General features: G+C 45.4%; 1 protein-coding gene across 2 annotated transcripts in view; it reads left to right on the top strand.

The window, feature by feature from the left end:
- The first annotated feature begins 2277 nt into the window (after positions 1-2277).
- Positions 2278-21918, top strand: part of TAF4 (TATA-box binding protein associated factor 4) — a 74875-nt gene continuing 55234 nt past the window's right edge. For both annotated transcript variants that reach the window (XM_081196058.1, XM_081196059.1), the window contains exons 1-2: positions 2278-2762; positions 4893-5966. In XM_081196058.1, coding sequence (XP_081052184.1) covers positions 2339-2762; positions 4893-5966 — 1498 coding nt within the window. In that variant the 5' untranslated portion in view covers positions 2278-2338. The remainder of the gene's footprint in view (positions 2763-4892; positions 5967-21918) is intronic.

Raw genomic sequence — 21918 nt, forward strand, 5'->3', positions numbered from 1 at the left:
ACCGACACTGACTGATAACAGGAAAGATTAGCCTTCTGAACTCCTTAAAACCGAGATGAAATATGCTGTAAAGCAAAACATAACCCCTCTGTCTTAAAACTGGGAGTTGTTCAAGAGCTTGACGCCTGGTATTAAAAGCCTTGGTGTTGGTGGATTCTTTTAATTGTCAGGTTTAAGTAGATGTTTCCATCCCCTCTAATTTTCACCACTCTAAAAGTCTCATTAGAAGTATAAATTATAGAATAAAGTACTGCCACCCATCCTGAACCCTCAGGATGGGGTGGGCTAAGCACAGAAATAATTAATAAAGGGCAACAGCAGCATAAGGTATCTCGGCAAGGGAGACAGTGACTAGCACAGCCTGATAGTACATACTTTCCAGATTAAATTGGTTAAAGAAGGCAGGGAGAGGAACACAAAGAGAATTCTGAATGATTCCATTTACAACTGACTGGTGATAAATTGTGATACGTAGCAGCACACATAGCTTGCACCTCTGCCAATCTGAGGAAGGAGAGCTCTGAGATCTTCACAGGCAGCTTTACGCTGCAGCCCAACCACACTATGACAAGGGCGGCACTAACAAATGTGACTTTGCAATGCAAAAGGACCACTATTGGAAGCTTTGGTGAGTTGTTTTGACCAAAAAACCACACCAAAATCTGATTATAAGTGACTTTAAGCCATGTAAAGGGGGGGGGAGATGTTAAGAACATGAAGGATAGCATTGTGGCGGGTTGGACTAGATGACCCTTGGGGGTTCCTTCCAGCTCTATGAAGTGACACCGAAAGAGGAATTGTACCCATCCCCAGATTTGGGGGTGAGGTCCTACATTCCTTCAGTCTCTGCACTTTAAAGCCTCTCTGCTACCCTTCTCCTTTCAACTTACTTTAGAAACAGGAGTTGTCTCCTTCAGAGAAATTCTTTACATGCAAAGTGGAGATCTCTCCTCTCTCTCTCAAATAGCAACTTAAAAACTGGAAGGTATGACGACATGGCTGCGATGTGAGCAGCCAGCTGCTCTCAGGACAGCATGAAATAAGAAAAAAAATAACGTCTGCGAGGATCAATTATACTAGAGAACTTCCTAAATGGAAAGGCGGCGGCTTGACGTGGTGGGGGGAAAAAGATTTCTTGCCGGCCTCGCAGAGAGAGTTAAGGAAGCGATTTGAAAAATAAAGGCGGGAGAGGAGGAGGGCGCTGATTTTGACACTGAAGAGGACTCTTTAAAAATATTTTTAAACAATAGGGAGGGGGCGCATTTCAACTGGGGCGGGGAAGCTTGTGCGTGTGTCTGCAAAACGGGGAGCCCCATGAGAAGGATTGGGGGGTGTCGAGAGGATGTAAAGGCGCCGGGGGGGGGGGGAAGGGTTCCCCCCGGGTTGCCGTGTGAGAGATCTCAAACTCTGTTAGAAACCAAGGCTGAGGGAAGGAAAGAGGCGGCAGCCGGCATGGCTAGGAAGCGAGCGCGGGCCCTTCTTCCCCCAAGGCCGAGGCGAGCGGGCGAGACCCCCCATCCCCTCAGCTAAGAGGCGAGGCGGGCGGACTTCCCCAGCGGGACGAGGCCCTTCTCACCCACAGGCAGGCGGGCCGCCGCCGGGTCAAGCCCGGCCCTCTTCCTCTCCCCTCACCGCCGCCCCTTCCCGCGGGTGTATCGGTTACAGCAGCTGGCACAGGTGCGGCGGGGTTGCCCTTCAGACCCGCTCCGCCGAGGGAAACCTCAGGGGCGCGCAGGCAGGGAGGGAGAAGAGCGGGAGCCGCCGCCGCCGCCGCGGAACATGCAGCCATTTTGGGCTTCGCCAGACAAAGAACTGCGACGGCGGCTGCTCGCCTCTGAGGCAGCGGCGGCGGCTGTCAACAGTGCCGCCTCCGCCACGCTCGCAAACCCCTCTCCGCCAACCGCGCGCGCACCCGCCGCTCCTCCCTTCCCCCTCCCTCTCCTCCTCCTTCCCCCCTTCGCTAGGCCGCAGCCGTGCCCGCCGCCGCCCGTCCCCTCACTAAGCGCTCGCAGCCATTTGCCCGAGCTTTTATAGCGACCGGCCGTCCAATCGGGAGCCGGCGGAATCCCTCTCCGGCCGCTGATGTGATGCCTCGGCTGCCGGCCCGCCCCTCCCCTCTTCCCCCCTCCCTCGCGCGCATGCCCAGTGCGGGAAGGCCGGGGCGGGAGGGGAGCTGGGTGTATGTGTAAAATGAGTGAGTGAGGGAGAGAGGGGAGGGGTGGCGAGCGCGAGGAGGGCGGGGGGAGGGAGGAGTGAGAGGAGAGGAGGAGGAGGAGGAGGGGGGCCGGCAGGCGGTCGGTCGGGCGGGAGCCTCTCACAGGAACCCTCCAAAAAAAAGATGGCGGCGGGCTCGGATCTGCTGGATGAGGTTTTCCTGAACCCTGATGTGGACGAGAAGGTGGTGAGCGACCTGGTGGGCTCCCTGGAGTCTCAGCTGGCGGCCTCGAGCCACCACCACCAGCACCACAGGGCGCAGGAGCCCCTCAGGGCCGCTGGGGGGCTGCTGGGGAACCATGTTGTGAGCAGCAGCAGCAGTAGCAGCAGCCCGAGCCCGAGCCCTGGAGGAGTAGGAGGAGGTGGCGGCGGCGGAGGAGGAGGCGGAGGAGGAGGAGGAGGCGGCAGCAGCAGTGCTCATGTCCACACCGAGAGCCCCGGCAGCGGCACCGGCACCACCACCGGCGGAGGCAGCGGCAGCAGTAGCGCCGCCGCCGCCACCAGCGCCGCCAAGATGGGACTCAGTGGCCCCGAGATCACCAAGCCAGGTAACCTGGCGAGGCGACGGGGGGTGGGGGTGGGAAGGGGCTGCCCCCTTTCCTCAGGGGGCAGAGGGGGCTTCCCTTCTCCCCTCCCCCCTGCTGCCCCCGTTCCCCCCCTACTCCTGCCTCTTCCCCCCTAAACCGGGACTGCTGGCTCCCCTCCTTGCTCTTTTCTCTTTCCTTTTCCTCTTTCCCATTCTCTCTCTCCCCCCCCCAGTTGTTGTTATGATAGGAATTGGAGTGTGCAAGGGGGTGGCTGGGTGGAGAGGGTCGGGGGCGAGGGAGGCCTTCCTAGAATGCCAACCTCTCACCCTCCAACCCCCCCTCGCTCCCCTCCCCGCAACATACTATTTTTGGCTGGGACTGGCCTCCCCTCCCCCCCTTCCTACTACATCTAGAGTGGAAATGGATTATTAAGGGGTTTTGTTGTGGTTGTATATGTGTGTATGTATGGCAGTTCTCCTCTTTAACACCGTCTCCACCCCCTCCTTTTTAATTATGTCATCCCTTCCCCCCCCACTTCAATCTCCTGGTAGCTGGGGTATTTGGGGTGCTCCTGATTGGTCGGGAGGGGAGACCCTTGGCATTTGACTTCTGCGCCTCCTCCCCTCCCCCCTACCCACTGCCTTGTCAAAGAAATAAGAAATTGTGTTGTTTACAGGGGAGATTCACCCGTCCTCTCTCTCCCTCTCCCTCTGTATATATATAATGCTCTTCTGGAGCTGTCTGAATTCTTCCTTGCCCTCCCCACTCTCTGTAGCCAAAGTACAAGGATTTTTGTGTGGGGGGGGGCATTGTTATTAATCATGACACCAGCTTCCCTTGAGAAGAGGAAGTGATGGGGGGACGTCGGGGTCAGGAACCCTTTTTAAATATACCTCTTTGCAAAGGCCGGTCTGTTTGGCTGCTTCTCCTTCCGTTGTCGTCGGGGTTATACCTCAACCTTTTGAGTATCTTCTTTCTCCTTAAACAATATGCCAGGCTGTGTGGTTTGCTTCGAATCTGAGGACAAGCCCCTCTTGCCCGTGGGGTTGGGAGAGATGACAGCCCATCTGTGAATGTTTTCCCCTTTATAGCAAGACAGTGGACTGTGAGGGGTATCATAACATTTGGTCCTGTCTTTCATTGCATGGCTAGAGGAGCATTGTAAGGGAAAGAAAACATTTCTTCTCTCCCCTTCCACCACCATGATTTACACTCCCCTCCCCCTCTATATATTTTTCCCTCGCTTTTGTGTGACTGAAATATTACAGGGATGCTGTTGCACGTAGGACTCCAGGTTAGTAAAGGGGGATCTTGGAGGAATAACCCTCCGGTAGCCCTGATTTGTGTGACGTTATCTATCTGATTACAGTCCTCCTACTTGTGTCTTCTAAATACGGGGCCTGTAAAGTCAGGGATGGTGTAACACATAATGCCAGACTTTGCTAGGGTCAGTGGGTTTTCTGGGTGCAAAAGAAGCATCTTTGCTAGTATTTGTTTTCCTTTGTAGGAGCAGCAATCAAAGCAGCGGGGTTTAATGTGTGTATGTTTAAGAGGGAGGGTGAAGTCCTCTAACATTGCCTTGCAACCTCTTGCCTTCTATCATCTCTCTGACAGCTGCTGTTCAGTCCCACTTTTCCACGTTGTTCCATTCAACAGGAAACATTTAGCCACTAAGTTTTCCTGTAGCAGATGAGGGGATTGTATGGAGGGGGTTGAAGCCTCTGGGCTGCCCCCTATTTACTTTTCTCTTTTTTCCTCCCTGCAACTGCTAGAGCAGGCTTGCAGTAGAGTATTATCAAACACAGTGCTATAGTGTCCGAAGAAGGAAAAAGAAACACATAATCAATCCCCTTAGGAGCTGATTTCTTATTGTGTGTGTCATATATATATATGGCTTTGGTTAATTATTAAGTTTACCGTTTGTGGGGGGATGGGAACAGTGAGATGATTTTTTTATTTGCCGCTCTGGAAATATTTTCACCTTTTTCATGTCATTCAATATAGAGAGTTTAAGACAAAGGAGAAGATTCCCACTGTTTTAGCACAGTTTGGCAGATGTTTTCTTCTTGGCTTCTCTAGTCAAAAGACTTCTTGGCTTCTCTCTTATTTTTGTATGTTCTTGTCATTTAATCGCCTTTGTTTTATTTGCAGGTGCTGGTGGAGTGCAAGGGAGTGTTATCAATCATAACGCCAGGTCCCAGGGTTCTACTTTGGACGGGACCACCACAACCAGCACCAGCACCACTGCACCTGTCCAAGGCGGATCTGAAGCTGCTGTCACCCCAGGGACCCTTAGCCAGGGTAAATCAGTGGTAATCAGCACCATGGCAACAGCTTTATCTACCAGGAATGGTAAAATTGGGACCACGACAGTGCAGACCTTGAATGGGAGTAACGTAGTGATGAATTCTCACGCTGCTTTCTCGGCCACGCCTGTAACAGCAAACCCTACCGTAATCCCTGCTGTCACCCCTCTTGTTAACAATGGACCTGGAAATGTGGGGAAAGTCAGTACCGTTAACGCCGTCTTGCCATCCGCTTCAAATACCGTCATCCAGACTTCTTTCCTTGGCACTGGGGTATCCTCCGCCTCTTCGCCCTCCCCAACGGTGATCTCCTCACAGCAGCCCCCAAGTATTGGAGCTGGGGGACCAACTGTAGCATTGGTGAGGCCACCCATTCACACGGCAGGACCCTCCGTGGCTGCAGCCACCCAGAACGGGAGCAATACTGTGATCAATTCGACCATCAACGTGGGGAGTTTTCCTCCCGCGGCTGTCGCTGCAGCCACCGTGGGGTCTGGTGTTTCCCTCCAGACCACCCTCGTGAACAGCCAGCCAGGTTCTGGGGTACCGGCTGCACCCACCACGCAGGTCATCAAATCGGAGTCTCCTAAAACTATTGTGCAGACGGTAACTCAACAGCAGACTCTGGCTGCTGGTGGCCAGCCCAGTACTACAGGGGGTAATATGATAATCGGGCAAACTATGCAAGCTGGCCTGCCCAACGTGGCCCCTAATCCTGGTGGGGTTCCTCCTGCGCCTCCAGGCACCCCCACAGGCCTGGCCAAGGGTGCTGCCAACACAGTGGCGCAGAGCCTACCAAGGACTCCGACGGCAACTACAAGTGGAATCAGAGCAACTTTGACTCCCACTGTTTTAGCACCTCGTCTGCCTCAGCCTCCTCAGAATCCAACAAATATTCAGAACTTTCAGTTGCCACCAGGTAAGGAAAGGCTTGAAGGAGTCCCCCCCCCCTCTTTCTTTTTCTGCGCTGTTGGTGCCTATTGCTTAAAACGAAGCAAATGTTCCGGATTTTACTGTAAATGCAGGGTCGGACAGATTGTACTGTGAAGGTCTCTTTGGACATGGAGTTACATGTGCTCTGTTCTGCATATTCCAATTCGTTGTAATTGGCATTATGCAGGTAGCTGTTCAGGAACCAGTTGATGGACATTTTGCAGCATCTGTAAATTTGAAATGGTTCTGGGTAGATTGCGCTGCTCTGATTGCATCTAGTCTGTTAGCAGCTTTTCCTTTAGGCTTTCCTCTGCCACCATGAGGGCTAGAAACACAACTTTGCTAAAAGAAGCAAAATCTGAGATTCTTTGGATTCCAGTAGAAGGTTTATGAGTTGCACAGCTTTAAATCATATTGATCTTTTCCCCAGAGTAGTACATTACATCCACATGGAGTTTGGTTTTTCAAAGGACCAGAGCATGCTGGTATTGAACCCTAGGAGAGAATGCACTGCTAGGTAAATTTTTACTTGAGCGTTAAGTGAGCAAAGCAGTAAACCTGCAGTACAGCAAAGTGCTTTACTACTGTGCTAAGCGAAGGAGATATGTCCTAGCATCTTCCTACTTCTTCTCCTCTGTTTCAGCCTGCCACTGTTGTCACAGAAGCAGCCAAAAGCAAGTACAATTTGGGAGCAGATCTGCTTTCTTTTTTCTCTTGATTAAAATGACACAAAAATGCTGTGCTTATGGCCCTTGATGGTTTTTAAAACTGCCATGTCTGGAATAGCATTCCAGCCTCATTCTGTCCTCACTTCACCCTGTTGTGGGTAGTGCTGAAGCACATGTAGTAGCTAAGATCATGTTTTGGTACGAAGAGGCAACGTGGGAAGGAGCTTCTCTGGTCCAAGACCTAATACAAGGCTGGATTAATTTCATTCTGCTTTTCCTTCCTTTTGATCCCAAAGTAGTATATCCTACGGCTTCAATAGCTTCAGTTTGTGACTTTAACTGAGATGTTTTAAATAATTAGTAAAAATGGTGTGTCTAGCTTTCTCTTCTTACTGAGTATTACATGGGCAACATTCTCTTCTAGTTGTTGCCAGCCTTTCACAGTGATGCACCTTTCCCCTGACATTCTTTTGTGGTGTAGAAATATGACAGCAGTAATCTGAACTGGCTGTTTCAGACCTTTACACCTGTCACTTCCACCTGAATTCCACATGCCTATGAGAATATGCAGCTCTAATTGACTCTTATAGTTGAATATTAGTATTCCCCCCAAAATAGTATTTCTTATTGCAAGGTGGTATTGCTACTACACAAAGCACATCTAATTATTCTCCCCCCCCCCGTTGCTACCTAATGAAATCAATGCGGTGCATGCGTTCTGTGTGCTTCATTTCAGTGGATCTCTGAGTAGCAAAGCCAATATGTTGGTTGAAACATACTTGGCGAACTGCTTAGATTGATATGTTTATCACATAAGAGAGACCAGCGGCCCTATTATATTGCTGTACTGTACTTTTCTTCTACAGTAGCATTTTGTATGCAGCAGCTGATGCTCTTGCTCAGTTCACTGAAGGCTGCCTGTTATATCCTCTATAGAGGCTGGCTAGATATTCAGAAAACTTAGGGTATTTGCATTGGACAGAAAGATACTGCATAGTAAGCTTAATTATGTCCATGGTTCAAGGCAGTTTTGAACTGTGCAAGAAAGCTTTCCACACCATGTAATTGCTGTTCTTCATTGCATTCTTAATTTGAAAGGGGGTGGGGGAGTTATTCACTCTGCCTCTCCAAAAGTTCTGTCTTCATTTTCTTTCACATTATAAATGGCTTGTATAGAACAAGGGTGCTTAGCTGTTAAAAGAAGCAAAGTTCCATTCTGATAACAGAATTGCTGGGGTACAGTTTAGAAGGTAGGGAACATAGGAAGCTGCCTTGTACAGAGTCAGACCATTGGTCAGTCTAGCTGAGTGTGGTCTACACTGACTGGCAGCAGCTCCTGGATTTCAGACAGGTGACGCTTGCAGCCCTACCTAGAGATTCAGGGGATCAATCCTGGGCTATTCTGTATGTGAAGCAGACACTGTACCATGGTGCTATGGCCTGTCCCTGTTCCAGTCCTCCCAGTCAATGTGTTCCAGACCAAATGTATCCCTATATTTCTGGCCCCACACAAAACCAGATAAACCTGGGCCTTTGTATTGGGGATGAACAATGCATCATGAATGTATTGATTTTACTGCCACAAGATGTGGAGACGGCCACTAGGTTTCATAAGGCATAGATATACACAGGTTTTAGCCACGTGGTTCTGAATCTATATTCATTTTCATTTGTTTTACCTAGCCACTTTGATTAGTGCCTTTCAGAGGGGAAAGCGAGATTTTTTTGGTACTGTATAAATTTAAAAAATGGGGACAAGAAGCAGGGTGTGATTGCTATCTTCATTCCCAGCTCTGGGGGTGGAATCTAACTGACCACTGTTGGAAACAAATTGCTAGACTAAGTGGACTTTGGTGTGATCCCGTTGTGCTGCTATTATGTTCTCATGCCAAAGGCACAAACCCATTTTTCCTGAAAAGAGGGTGGCTCATTGAACATCATTTCATTTGACGTCATTTTCCTAGTTAGTAGGAGTTGCAAACATATTGCAACAAATGCCCTCAAAACACAACAGCTTTTTCTGCACTGAAATCTTCAAGGGCAGGCCTTTGAAGCTTTGCTGAGGACTTTGCTGCCACTCTTTTTAGTTGCCTATTGAAATGTGAAAAGCTGCCCCTGTGGGGCTAGTAGTGTTGCAGAAAGAAAATCTTACCTAAAAACAACTGTTGTGTACCTTTTCAATAATCCGTTTTGCGATTTTAAAAAGGCTGTCCATTTGCAAAAAATACACGTGCTCCAGATCATGACAAGTGTGGCTTGCTCTCTAGAAGATTTGGACTTGTGGTTACAGCAAAATCCAAAAGTGCCACGACACGCCTGTCTTGTGGGAGGAAAATTATGACTTCAGTTCTATGCACCCTTACTTGGAAGTAAGCTCTGTTGTACTCAATGGGTTTACTGCTGTATAAACACCCACAGGACCAGGCTGCAAATCACTGAGATGCAGTTCTTATACTGTACTCATGATTTTTATAGTGTAAAAAAATACTTTGTACGCATACCGTACAAAGAGGCAGTCAGTTTCATTGCTTAAATTATTTACAATATTTAATCATCACTTTTTAATGAAAATGCCCAAAGTGACATATAACCAAAGATTAGAATACAACAGTATGCAAGCACTTAAAAAGATAGAACCATTAAAAAGTTGCAATAAAACACAATTGCTGCTAAAAGTCAGATGGAATTAAGACACCAAAATGTTTTTCAGCAACTGCCAGGAAGCATATTGACCCCCCAACCCTACTTTGCTAAGCAAGAAAGCCCTAAAGTTTGGGGGCTTGCCTATAACTCAGTGTCAGAGAGCATATGCTTTTCATGCCCAAGGTCCCAGGTTAATTTCTTTGTACTAACAGTTAAAAGATCTCGGGTGGAAGGGCTTTGAGTTTAGAAACTAATGTCAGAAATGGGTAATGGTGTTTTTTCTTCTTTGGTGCTTGTGCATGTGCAATCATGAAGGGGAGTCCTGTTGCCCTTTAGGACCATAAGGCCTGATGTTCTGAGAGGGGGCTATATGTAATGCAAGTTGCAGTATCAAGAGGCTATAGCAAGTTTGCTCCCAGGTAGAGGAATCTTCAGTATTTTATATATTTATTTGATGCATTTAAATCCCACCTTTTCCTCCAAGGAGATCAAGGTGGTGTACTCTGTCCTTGTTTAATCGCCACAACAGCCCTGTGAGGTAGGTAAGGCTGAGAGGCAATGACTGGCCCAAGGCCGATTAGCAAGCAGTGTTAGAAACTCAGATATATCAGCTAGGCTCCAAAATAGCCCTTAAACCAAGGTTACGGTTGCCTAAGACGGCTCTAAAGTCTTATTTTTCAAATGATGGACTGACTGTGATTGATTATCTGTTAAGCCTCAACTAGTTCAGATGACAACCTTGAGCTAGGTAAAGGGCTTGATCCATGGACAGTCCACGTATATATTGGCATGTTCCTGCCTCTTTTTTCTTAATAGTGATAGCTGCTGCTCAGGCTGCACAGAAAAAGCATTTTGGTTCCTGAAATTCATTCCAATTACGCAGATGAAGCACAACAGAGAGAATTCTGCAGGATGTGGTATTTGTGTGTGAAAATTCTCCCGATCCAATGATCCCAAGGCATGCACCTCCAGATGGTGGAGATGTCAGGCATCACCTTGGCTCGTGGGCATCTTCACTTGGTTGCAAGTGGTTGATAGCCAGATGCAGAACATGCCTGGCTAATTTCGAACACTGCAAGTGAGGATTTGAACCCAGGCCTCACATGTCGTAGTCTGATGCTCTACCACCATTATAACACACTGCCTCTGGCGCATCCTCTGACATGGCAGTTTAGTGTGCTGAAAACATGGTTCCTCAGCCAGGTGCTCTTTTGATGTTTTGGACTACAATTCCCATCAGCCCCAGCCAGCATGGTGAGCGGAGTTGTGGTCCAAATCCTTGGGAGGGGTACCAGGTTGAGGATGGCTAGCCTGAAATCATAAATGGCATTTTAGATATGTGCATATTACCAAGCACAGAGGCCCCCTTTAATGAGAACATGAATTATTACTAAGTTCCATATTGTGAAGCACCTGCTCCCAAGGAAGGCACTGAAAATCTAGCTGGAGTGGGATTCAGAAAAGGGGAAAATGTAGCTGTTTTGCCTACTTGCCTACTACAGCGTGCTTGCTAAGTGTAGCAGTGCTCATTGATGTGGGAGATAATGGGCCCAGAACTACTTGGAGCTGAGTAGAGTGCATTGCAGGGTAGGTGGCACACTTCTTTGTCCCAAATGGAACAGGTACTTAAACATCCTGAAGAAATTATGTGCTGGGAAAACAATAATGCTGAGACCTTTTTTCACTAGTTGCCCAGAAAAGCTGCATTCTTAGGGTTCATGCCCCCCCCCTCACCAAAGGGCACATCAAGCTAAGGAATACTAGCTGCTAAGCATCAATAAATCTAAAATGCAAATTGGAAGCTATTTCTGGAGGCTAGAAATTTTAAACTACTGGAATACTATCCCTAGAGTAGATCCAGGTAGACAGAGATAGTTTGTTTGTTTTCAAATGGCACCTCCCCTTTTACTTGGAAAGATTCCCCCCCCCCAAAAAAAACCCCCACCTTTGAGTATTTTTATCTTTACTACATCTTGAACTGTTGGATAGAATAGGCTTGTAGCTGAAATACTGTTTTCTTGGCGAGGTTAGGAGGTTTCATTTTGCTTTATATGGTACCTAACTGGTCATGAGATCAGAACTGTCAGTTAGTGTGTGGTTTGTTTGAAGTCTTGCCTGGACCAGAGGATTTAGCTGATTGGCTCATACTATTTGCATTTTGATTTATCAGAGCCTGGTGTGAAGTCTTGGTTCCTGTACATTGTGTGGTACACAATGTGGGTTCTGGGTTAATATTTGGAGTGGGCGGGATGGCTCTGTTTTGCAGATGAATTTTTATCTAATTCTGAATCTTGTAGGGGGTTGGACTTTCATTCTTTACTGAGTTTTTGTGAAGTGCAAAACCGCAAGATACTTGGGGTGGCACATAATACTATAAATCTCCGGAGCTTCTGCATAATGCCTCACTTATGCAAGATATAGCCATAAATCTGCACAAAGCAGCGTTAAGGTTTTCTTTCTGAAAAAGCTGTCACTCACTTCTAGGGCTGTCTTTTGAGTGTCCTCTAGTCTCTTCTGAGAGCACAATAAATTTAGGGACTTAATTTCATTATTAACATAACAACTAACATTACGCATATTCCACTGAAGAAAGCATTTCTTGAACTTCTTGAAGTAGCAAGAAATTCTGAAAGATTGGACCCTGAAATATTTTAACATGGGTCAGTGAAGTTAGTAGAATGTTTATTTGCTCATTTTTTATCGGGAGCGCTCATCTCTTACAGTAGTTGCTCCATGCAATTATATTTTCATATAAAAGTAGGCCCTAATAATATCCCATCTTTCTGTCCCCATTTGTCGCCATACCCTTGCCTCCTCCAATACTTATCAGACCTAGGCCTCATTTAAAAGTGATGTCCAAAGTAATAATGCAACCAGGGCACCAGCTGCTACATGTGCAGATTTGGCCTACAGGTGTTATTCCTGTCTGGATTGTGGATTCCTCTTGTGCTAGCACAGTGCATGTGTAGGTAAGGATGTGAAGATCAAACCCCACATTTCTTCCACGGAGCCTTTGACTTAACCCTCTTGACCCATATTTAACCCCCAGTTGAAAAAATACCTACCGGTATGTACATGTAATTGAATTTGTAGGTATTAATTTCTGTTTATTTTCTCTCTGTTCTTCCCTTCCCTCTGTAGTCTTCATCACTGTCAACACTGTAAGCTATATAGTTTCCAATTTGCCTTTTCCTCCTATTTATTCTGTAAAACATTGTTTGTGACTCTGTATATTATTATTAGCAGTCATTCTCTTCCCCGCCTCCCATAACGAATTAACAATCTTTAGCTCTTTTCTCCAAAAGAATCGGGGTTAGTTTTTAATATCAAATGCAGGTGTACGGAGAGATTAAGTGCCTGGTCCCTTGGGCAAGAGGTTTCATGCTATGTTCTAGCAGTTGTTAATATTTTAATCAACTCAGTGAAGCGTTGGCTCCTAAAAATTTCAGAGTGGCTGCTAGGTATTGAATATATGTTTTCAGCCCCAGACAAAGAATGATTGTGAATATAATGTCTTTGGGGAGTTAGAGAAGAAAAGATTGTTAAAAGATTTGTCAGGTTACGCCAAGTAGAAACCCATTGTCTCATTTAGATGGCTTAAGTTGCATGGTGGAGTTCTGATGCACAAAAGGTATCGTGTTAAACAATGGTCCCAAACTGGAACATGCAAGACAAAGTTCAGACTTTTTGTGAGAGAGGATTCTATGTAAACTGGACACTTTCTATGGCTTCCTCAGCAGCACCTCTCTGTCTGTCTCTCTGTCTGTCTGTCTCTCTGTCTCTCTCCACCTAGCCAGGTCTTCCAACTGTCCTTGCCTCAGCTGAATCACCAAACTGCTTCTACAGATTCTTCGATGTAAAGAGCAATTTGTGTGTGCTTGGTATGGCAAGGGAAACTATGAATATGGGCAAGGAAGTTATATTTTGTTTCTAGCAAACTGTAAGCAGCATCTCACTTGGTGAACCTTTTAGTGATTTCTCTTACACTCATTGCTCCCAACTCCCCAAGTCTTCCCTGAGAAATTAGATGATTGCTCCAGTACTGTATTCTATTTCTTGGACGCTGTACTTAACATGTGCTTATGGTTGACACTGCCCTGGTTGCTGTTCATGATATTCCTGGGTCACACGGAGACTTCTGACCACATGGTTCTTTCTAATGGCGTGTTAAGCAATACACAGGTGAGAATCTTTGTTCACACTGGACTCTGCATGGGCGCAACCATTAAAGAGATGCTGATCATGGTGGTACTGTGCAGGAATGCATAAAGTGAGTCTAAGGTGCCCCTGCTGCATTTGTCTCTTGATAGTAGGAAGTCTACGACAGACTAGTGGTTGAATTAAATGAGAACTTGCTGGTTGACAGCTGCCTGCCTCTAGCTTAAAGAGGGAACTCCAAGAAACACTTTGAGGTCAAATTAATATACCCCAAGTAGGAAATGCTATGCAAATAATTTGCATAAAAGTCCTTGTAGTTGGTTCTCTGGTAAGGTAAAGCTAAAGGGACCTCTGACTGTTAGGTCCAGTTGCGGACGCCTGGGGTTGTGACACTCATCTCACTTTACTGGCCAAGGAAGCCAGCGTACAGCTTCCGGGTCATGTGGCCAGCATGACTAAGCTGCTTCTGGCAAACCAGAGCAGCACACAGAAATGCCATTTACCTTCCCGCCAGAGTGGTACCTATTTATCTACTTGCACTTTGATGTGCTTTCAAACTGCTAGGTTGGCAGGAGCAGGGACTGAGCAATGGGAGCTCACCCCATTGCGGGGATTCAAACCGCTGACCTTCTGATTGGCAAGCCCTAGGCTCTGTGGTTTAACCCACAGTTCCACCCGCATCCCTTTGGTTCTCTGGTAGATTTTACTTAAACCTCATGGTAGTAGTAGGCCTCGTTTGTAAAAGGTGTGGATCAAACAAGAGTGTGTGTGGGATAGCAATTTTCTTGACTCTATATTGAAGGGTTTAATTTTACACCATAGCTCATTGATTTCTGAAATGATGAGGCATGGTAATGTTTAAAGTGTAGCATGTTGGGTTTTGAAATTATTCCTATGATGCATGTTATTGGATCAATTGTCTTGGACGGAATGAGTGATGAGTTGTCAAGTTGCATAGAACTCTGCTTTTCTGATGCGCAGGAATATGTTGCTGTTCAGCTTCAGAAAAAGTGTGTCTCAGACAAGCAGTATAAAAGGTATTAGAACTCCTTTGAACTCTATTTGCTTTTCTGTGGGTACCATTCAGCAGTCATACTTATAATTGCTGTGTTTGGTTTGGTTAGCAAGCTGATACTTCAATCCCACATTTTCCTCAAGAGAGTTCATAGTGGCACAGGTGATCTTCCCCTTTAATCTTGACAACAGCCCTGTGAGGTAGTTCAGGTCGAGAAAGTGACTGACCCTACGCCACTCAGAGTTTGGTGGTTGGGTAGGGGTTTGGGACTCGGTACCTTCCCAGTCCGAGCCTGATACTCTAACCACTGTGTGACACTGGCTCTCATCTGTGAGAAAGCAGCTTTCTGAGTTTTGCCACCTTCTATGCACACACTTGGCTTCACCATTTGGAGTTTGTATCCTCCACTTAAAAAAAGCAAAGCAAAGCAAATTGAGGTATTAAATTGTTTCTAGAGGCCTGGAGTTTGCTTAGTAAAATAATCTTTTTTAGTACTAGATTCACACTCTGAAAGACATGCAGATACACAAATTTACAAGCCAATCATTACCTCAACAATATGGGGACTAGCATCCTTGTTGTGAGTTTCCCACCTGCTGGCTGTATCCTGAGGCAAAACTCAGTTGTGAGTTTGAGACCATTATACAAGGAGTTTTCCCAGTTCTGATCCACACTAGGAGTGATCAACAATAGGGGCAGGGAAAAATCAAAAGGTGCGAAATCTGCTTCATGAAGATTCATCTTGTATCAAGTCCCCCCCCCCCCATTTCTAGGTTCTAAGAAACCGTTAGCTCTTCTGGAACTTATATACCAGAGGCAAACAACTTTTTCAGCATTCAGGCTTCTCAGAATTGTGCCTTAAGATGATTGCAATTTGAGTATTTGCCAAACATTAGACTTTGCAAATCATTTTTATGATTGGATGTGTCAAGTTTTAGACATATTGCCCATATCATAAGCTATATTTGTTTAAGTGGGGCATAAATGGGAGGGCAGGAGAGAACCCTACCTGAGTAAAAAAAATAATGACAGTGAGGTGTGGAAGCATTCAGAATGGCTTTGATGTGGCAGCTGTTATGCGAATTGCCTTTCAAACATTGTTGTGGTAGAAATTGCAAGGTGTGAGAAGGGCAGCTTGTTTGTCTTGCCTGTCTGATACTTGGTACTTAACTCATGATACTAAATAGTGCAGGGACACTCTTTGGTTAAAGTGGAAGCTGGGCATACCTCTTGCAGGCAGGAGATTCTGCGGCACCTTGATGAGCATGCCTTGAAGAGTGTACAGGAAACCACCCATGCAATGCCCCTGACAGATGCTCCAGATCATCATCTGCCTGCAAGGAGCTACCCAGGTAGTGGAAAGACCACCAGCATTCCTAAGAGAGTGGCCACCTTTGGATGATCAAATCTCTGCTTATAAGCGCGAACATAATACACCCTTCACTCCCTACCTTGCTGTGTGAGTGGTTTTGCCTTTGAAGCAGGAAACTGTGATGATGAATGGTTTCTAAACAAGCCAGATTATATGAAGCCAAAAGGTTTAGAGTTGCTTTTAAGAAGCCGGCTTGTTTGGAAGCCATTAACTATTGCTCCTTTTTCAGATATGATGGGAAGCTATGGTTGATGGCAGCTTCCTGACATGTTTGCTTGCTCGTGCAAAGGGAAGAGTGAGGTGGGAGCAAAGGAGCTGGGTTTTTATTAAGATGAGCTTTGATTGTCAGAACGTGGTCATTGCGTCAGGTGTGGAGGTGCCCGGGGTGTGTGTGTGTGTGTGAAGAGGTTGGTAGCTAAAAGTCAGTATAATCCCAGACATGCACCTGAAAATCCTGGTAATCTACCCTGACCTTCGCAGGATATTATTTACATTTATTGCTGTTCAGTGGTTTTGGTTCAGAAGGTGTCATCCTTTCTCAGAAAGAGATGCAGTACTGTATTAGCTGCATGAATAAAAGGGCCACTAGGTGGTATTGTGAAGAGAGTAGGAGAGGAGTTAATAGAAGTGGGTGTTTAAGTGAAATAAATTGCATGCGGGAGCAGGATCTTTGTGACATTATCATTAATTTCCCTAGGCCAGGGGTGCCCTCCAGATGTGGTGGACCACGGCTCCATCAGCACTTGCCAGCATGGCCAGTGGTCAGTAGTAGTATTAGAAACCAGGATAAATAAGCTAATTGCCAAATGGTATCTTTCACCTAAGTTACAGTCACCACAAGAGAACGTCTAGGTGCCTTTTTTTTTTTTACAGTGAAATTTATTATTATTTTCATTTCTATACCGCTTCATATTTTAAAGGGAAAAAATCTCAAAGTGGTTTACAACACATTAAAACATCAAATAAAACAATCTAGGATAAAAAATTCAAGCTACAAGGAAAATATTTCAGATCCTTCTCCAAGTGATATTTTGCTTTCCCCATATTTATTTACCTACCCTTTTTTTATAGCTGGCCCCATAGCAGAAGTACTCAAGCCAGTGTGGTTAGATTGTCAGACTTAGGACCTGGTAGATCAGGGTTCAAATCCCCACTCAGTCATGAAGGTCACAGGGTGACCTTGGAGTCAGTTGCAGCCTTTTAACCTACCTCACAGGGTTGTTGTAGGGATTAACTGAGGGGTGTGTGTGAACCATGTACTCTTTGGAAAAAAAGGTGAGAAATAAATGCAATAAATAAGCTCTTCTGCTTACCTGCTTAAGAAAGCTGGAGGGGCCAGCCAGATGGAGATGTCAGTTGCCAACCTGGCATTCAGAGATCTCCATGTGGTCACAAAAGGACCTGCGCCAGTCGCAAAACGCACCTGGCTAGTTTCTAACACTGGTACCATGTTGTGTACCCCTGCTGTTTAGGTTATTTTGGCTGGGCAGGGAGGGCAAGATAGGCTTTATAGTATTCGGCTGTTTATGTAAATAACTACATTGGGCTCTTACAAACATAATGGAAGTTATCTCTTTAGCCATGGTTAATATGCTTTTTATCGTCTGCTGTCTTCGATACAAGTTTTTCCCACTTACAAAGACTCTCCTGAAGATCTCGGATATCGGGCAGGGATGTAATTGATCAGGTGGTCCTTGAGATATCACGGACCCAAGTTGTTAAGGGCCCTTTAAATTAATGCAAAGGACCTTTAATCTGGCCTGGTGACATGGGCAGCCAGTGCAATATTTTAAGCATCAGGCATTTGCTTTTTAACTACAGTTAACAGAGGTGGAAGTGACACTTAACCTTGCTTAAGGTGAGTAGGGAGAATTTGCCCTAGGTAGAAAGTATGCTGTACCGAGGACTACTCCCAGTCTCGTAACCAAAATTAAGAGATCAACTCTGTCATATAAAGGAAATGCATTTTAGGTTCATTAAAAATATGTCTTGATCGCCACATATATTTTCAGAGTTACTGGAAGCTTAAACTAGCTGGTGTTTGTGGCATATTTCCTGTTGCCCACCATAGAGAATCATAGAATTGTAGCATTGGAAGGGACTCCAAGGGTCATCTAGTCCAACCCCCTGCAATGCAAGGATTCTGCCCACAGCCATCCCTGAGTGGGCTCGAACCGCCAACCTTCTGGCTAACAGCCACGCCAACACATTGCGCCACAGGAGGGCTGGATCAGATTTGTCTCCTTTCATCTTGGTAAAACTATGCTAAAGTGTTTGACTTCCCTACCTGCAGGTTAAGTATGAAGTCTCTGTTTATATCAGATTCAGGTCTGGCAAGCTTTGTTCACAACAGCAGAATGGAAAATTTCAGTGTTAAGTGAAAGCTTTAACTTCTAAACAACTTGATGGCTCTAATCTGAGACTCCTGAGGGTTTTCAAAAAGGAAGGGCATCCCCCTCCCCCCCCACAAGCTTTGCTCAGAGAGACTACAGTTTAAGATAGCACTTGAGTATCTGCTTAAACCCCCCTTTAAGCAGCAGTACTGTGGGCATGTCACTTCTTAAAATATGTATATGAATTCCTTTGAATACGTATTAAGGATATACTATATTTGTTCCCATAAGTTTTCAATCGAGCTGGAAATGCCACTGATATATAATTTTTCTGCTTTTAAATATTTGTGAGCAAAGTTGCACCTATGCTGTGGATTTGCCTAATATGGATAAATAAAAGAGGGGTAAACAAATTACCAGCCTTTTATATTACCAGTCCTTGGAGGTGCAAGCCGGGTAATGGTGGTGGGCAGGTGCAGGTGTTTTGCAGAGGGTGGCTGGCCTGCGAAGAAGATTCACCTTGGACTTTAATCCCACACACCACTTCCTGCATGCTGCCTGGTGTGCAAAGGGCCTGCACCTAAGAGATAGAATCATAGCATTATAGAGTTGGAAGAGACCTTGAGGATCATCTAGTTAGTCTACAATCCCCTGCAATGCAGCTGCGACCTTGCTGTTATCAGCACCACACTCTACCAAGATGAACTTACCTTTCCTGAGTCATGAAGCACAAAGAAGGAGCATAGGATAAAAAAATTCAGTGCCCCCCAATTCACCCAAGACTTTATTTATCCAAGGGTGGGAGAGGGGCAGCTCTTTATCAGGGGTCAGCAAACTTTTTCAGCAGAGGACCGGTCCACTGTCTCTCAGACCTTGTGGGGGGCTGGACTATATATATATTTTTTGGGGGGTGGGGAAATGAACGAATTCCTATGCCCCATAAATAACCCAGAGATGCATTTTAAATAAAAGGACACATTCTACTCATGTAAAAACATGCTGGTTCCTGGACCGTCTGCGGGCCGGATTTAGAAGGCGATTGGGCCGGATCCGGCCCCCGGGCCCTAGTTTGCCTACCCATGCTCTTTATTAATTATTGTACTTCCCTTCCTGTAGCGTGCATATACTGGCAGTTTAAATAATCTGTCTGTTTGATGACTTGGTTACACCTGTTTGATTACATTCATAGTCTAACTCAGACACATTCATGTACCCATTCATAGAGTTGTAGAGTTGGAAGGGAGGGACTAGCTAGGCACATCTAGTCCAACCTCCTGCAATTCAGGAATCTTTTGTTCAATGTGGGGCTCGAACCCACAACCCTGAGATTAAGAGTCTCATGCTTTACTGACTGAGATAGCCTGAGTTTTTGCTTGCAAGTTCAAAACTACTAGTCTGCTGCTGGTGTCATTCTGGAAAGTTGCCTAGTTGTGTGTGGGTTACAAGTAGGGCTGTGGTGTACAAAATTTGCTATCTAACAAAACCTCAGCTTGTATTTTGAGGAATAGTGGTGCTTGAAGTCAAGTTTCTATCTCTTACGTGGTTGCCCATAATACTTTCAAGTGTGAGTGGTATGTTGTTGTTATTACATTTATATTCCCCTTTTCCTCCATGGAGTTAAAGGTGGTGCACATTGTTCTCTTCCTCTCTCTTGGGAGGTAACTAAAAATTGCAAGGCAGCGATTGGCTGGAAGTCACAGCCTTATCTCTCCAGGTAGTATGTGTATTGGTAAGCAGCTTTTGAGGGATTCAGATAAGGACTTTCCAGCCCATAAGCAGAGATCCCTTTTTAAGTGGAGATGCAAGTGCTCCACAGCTCTACCACTGTTATGGACTTTCCCCCAACTTCCCATCTAGTCACGCATGGACAGTATCAATATCGTCCAATACCAACTAGAGATGTGAATACTCAGGGGAGAAAAGAAGAAAAATGTGAAATACTGTATAGAGGAAAATCCCTCTTCTACCCATTTTTCTCTGCACCTTCATAACTTTAGTGCACTCATTTATCTGATTATGGACTCTTATCTGGCCAAAACGGCACCATCCACACACAATAGTGAGGTATCTGCTTGCTGAACAGGAACATTTCATACTGCAATGTTTGGTTACAGCTCTCACGTGCCTTATTTTAAATACCAAGATTGAAAAACAAGATTGTGAGGAGTGTCTATTATTATTATTATTATTATTATTATTATTATTATTATTATTATTATTATTATTATTATTATTATTAGTATTATTGTACCACCCTTCAGCTGAACATCACAGGGCGGTTTACAATATAAAAACACAAAAGTACGCAACACAATAACAAACAAAAACAATTACCCCCCCCCAGACCCAGTTTGAAAGGCCATAAATTGTTTTATTTAGCCAAAGGCCTGGGGGAAGAGGAATGTTTTTTCCTGGCACGTAAATATGTCTTAAGTACCTACAAGTAGAAATCCTCCGTTCTGACATTCATGGGCTTCACTTACAGTCCCCCAGTTCATTCTGCCTTTTTCCTTTTGCGTCTTACATTCTTTCCCACCATGTTGTTAGTGTCCCAGATCTATGCAGCTGCGAGAGGGCTTTTTTAGTTCCACCTGTGCTGCTGTGTCAAGGAAACAGTAGTGCAAGGAGATAGCGGTCCCTCCACCAACCTGAAAAGGCGATTGGAGGACGAGAGAGAAGCTGTGCAACTGCCACTGTAGTTTTCCCAGACAGTAGAATGAACAGCTCTGTGCCTTGACTTTAAGGGCTGAAAAGAAGCTTTACATAGCAAAGGGACCGTGGAGGTGAGGGAAAGGAAGGGTATAGGGGGAGAAAGATGCAGCTCTCTGGGACTTTGGCAGTTCAACCTCAGGCCTCTTCCAAGGAATTACTTGTGCCACTTTGTAGACAGGACAGTGGAAAGTTTTAGACATATGCTAAACTTATCTTTAAAAACCCCCTCTCTTCTCTGCATAGCTGTCGTTTGTCCTCAATGTATAGTCAAGGTCTCTCTTGCCCCATTTTCACTCAAGATATCAGAACACACTTGCTGTTCTCCAAGAAACGTGGCTTTTGTAAAGCCATATAGCGAGTGCCCTTGAAGCGCTTAGCTATTGACCTGAATGCGCTGTAAGGAATTTGTTTATCTCTCTAGATGTAAATGGTATGCAAAATATTAATAGAACACTGAATATTGAAATGGCATTGCACTCCTAATATTCACCTACCAAAGTTTATGCTTCTTTAGACTCCACATCTGCTCAGTGCTACTTGTGTCTCTGTCAAGTGTAATTGTTTTGAAAATAGCTTGCCCCACATTTTAAAGGCTTGACAGTTATGAAAGCAGCTCATTGTCATACAGTTCGCCAGAAAGGTGTACTCCAGACATTAATCCTTCATTACAACAACCATAGTCTAGATTGTGTTAATTTAACTTAAAACCAGCAACATTATAGTGGCAGGAAAATAAAAATAAAACCACACAGTATAGTGGACAGAATGTATGACTTGGATACCAGAACTGGGAGACTTGGGTTCAAATCCCTGCTCAACCATGATGTTTGGTGGGTGATTTGGGGACAATCACTGTTGTGAAGATGATGGGATGATATTTGTGTAAGGTAACATGAGCTTCTTGAAACAAAGAATACAAATATGAAATGTATATTGCAATTGACAATGTGAATTTGGGAGCCATAAGGCGACTTCTCTTTGGTACAACCAGTGGTCTTAATCCAGCAGGTTTGTACCTGGCTGCACCTGCATGTGTT

This window comes from Podarcis bocagei (assembly GCF_964188305.1).
Source record: "Podarcis bocagei genome assembly, chromosome: 5".
In the NCBI taxonomy this organism is placed as follows: domain Eukaryota; kingdom Metazoa; phylum Chordata; class Lepidosauria; order Squamata; family Lacertidae; genus Podarcis; species Podarcis bocagei.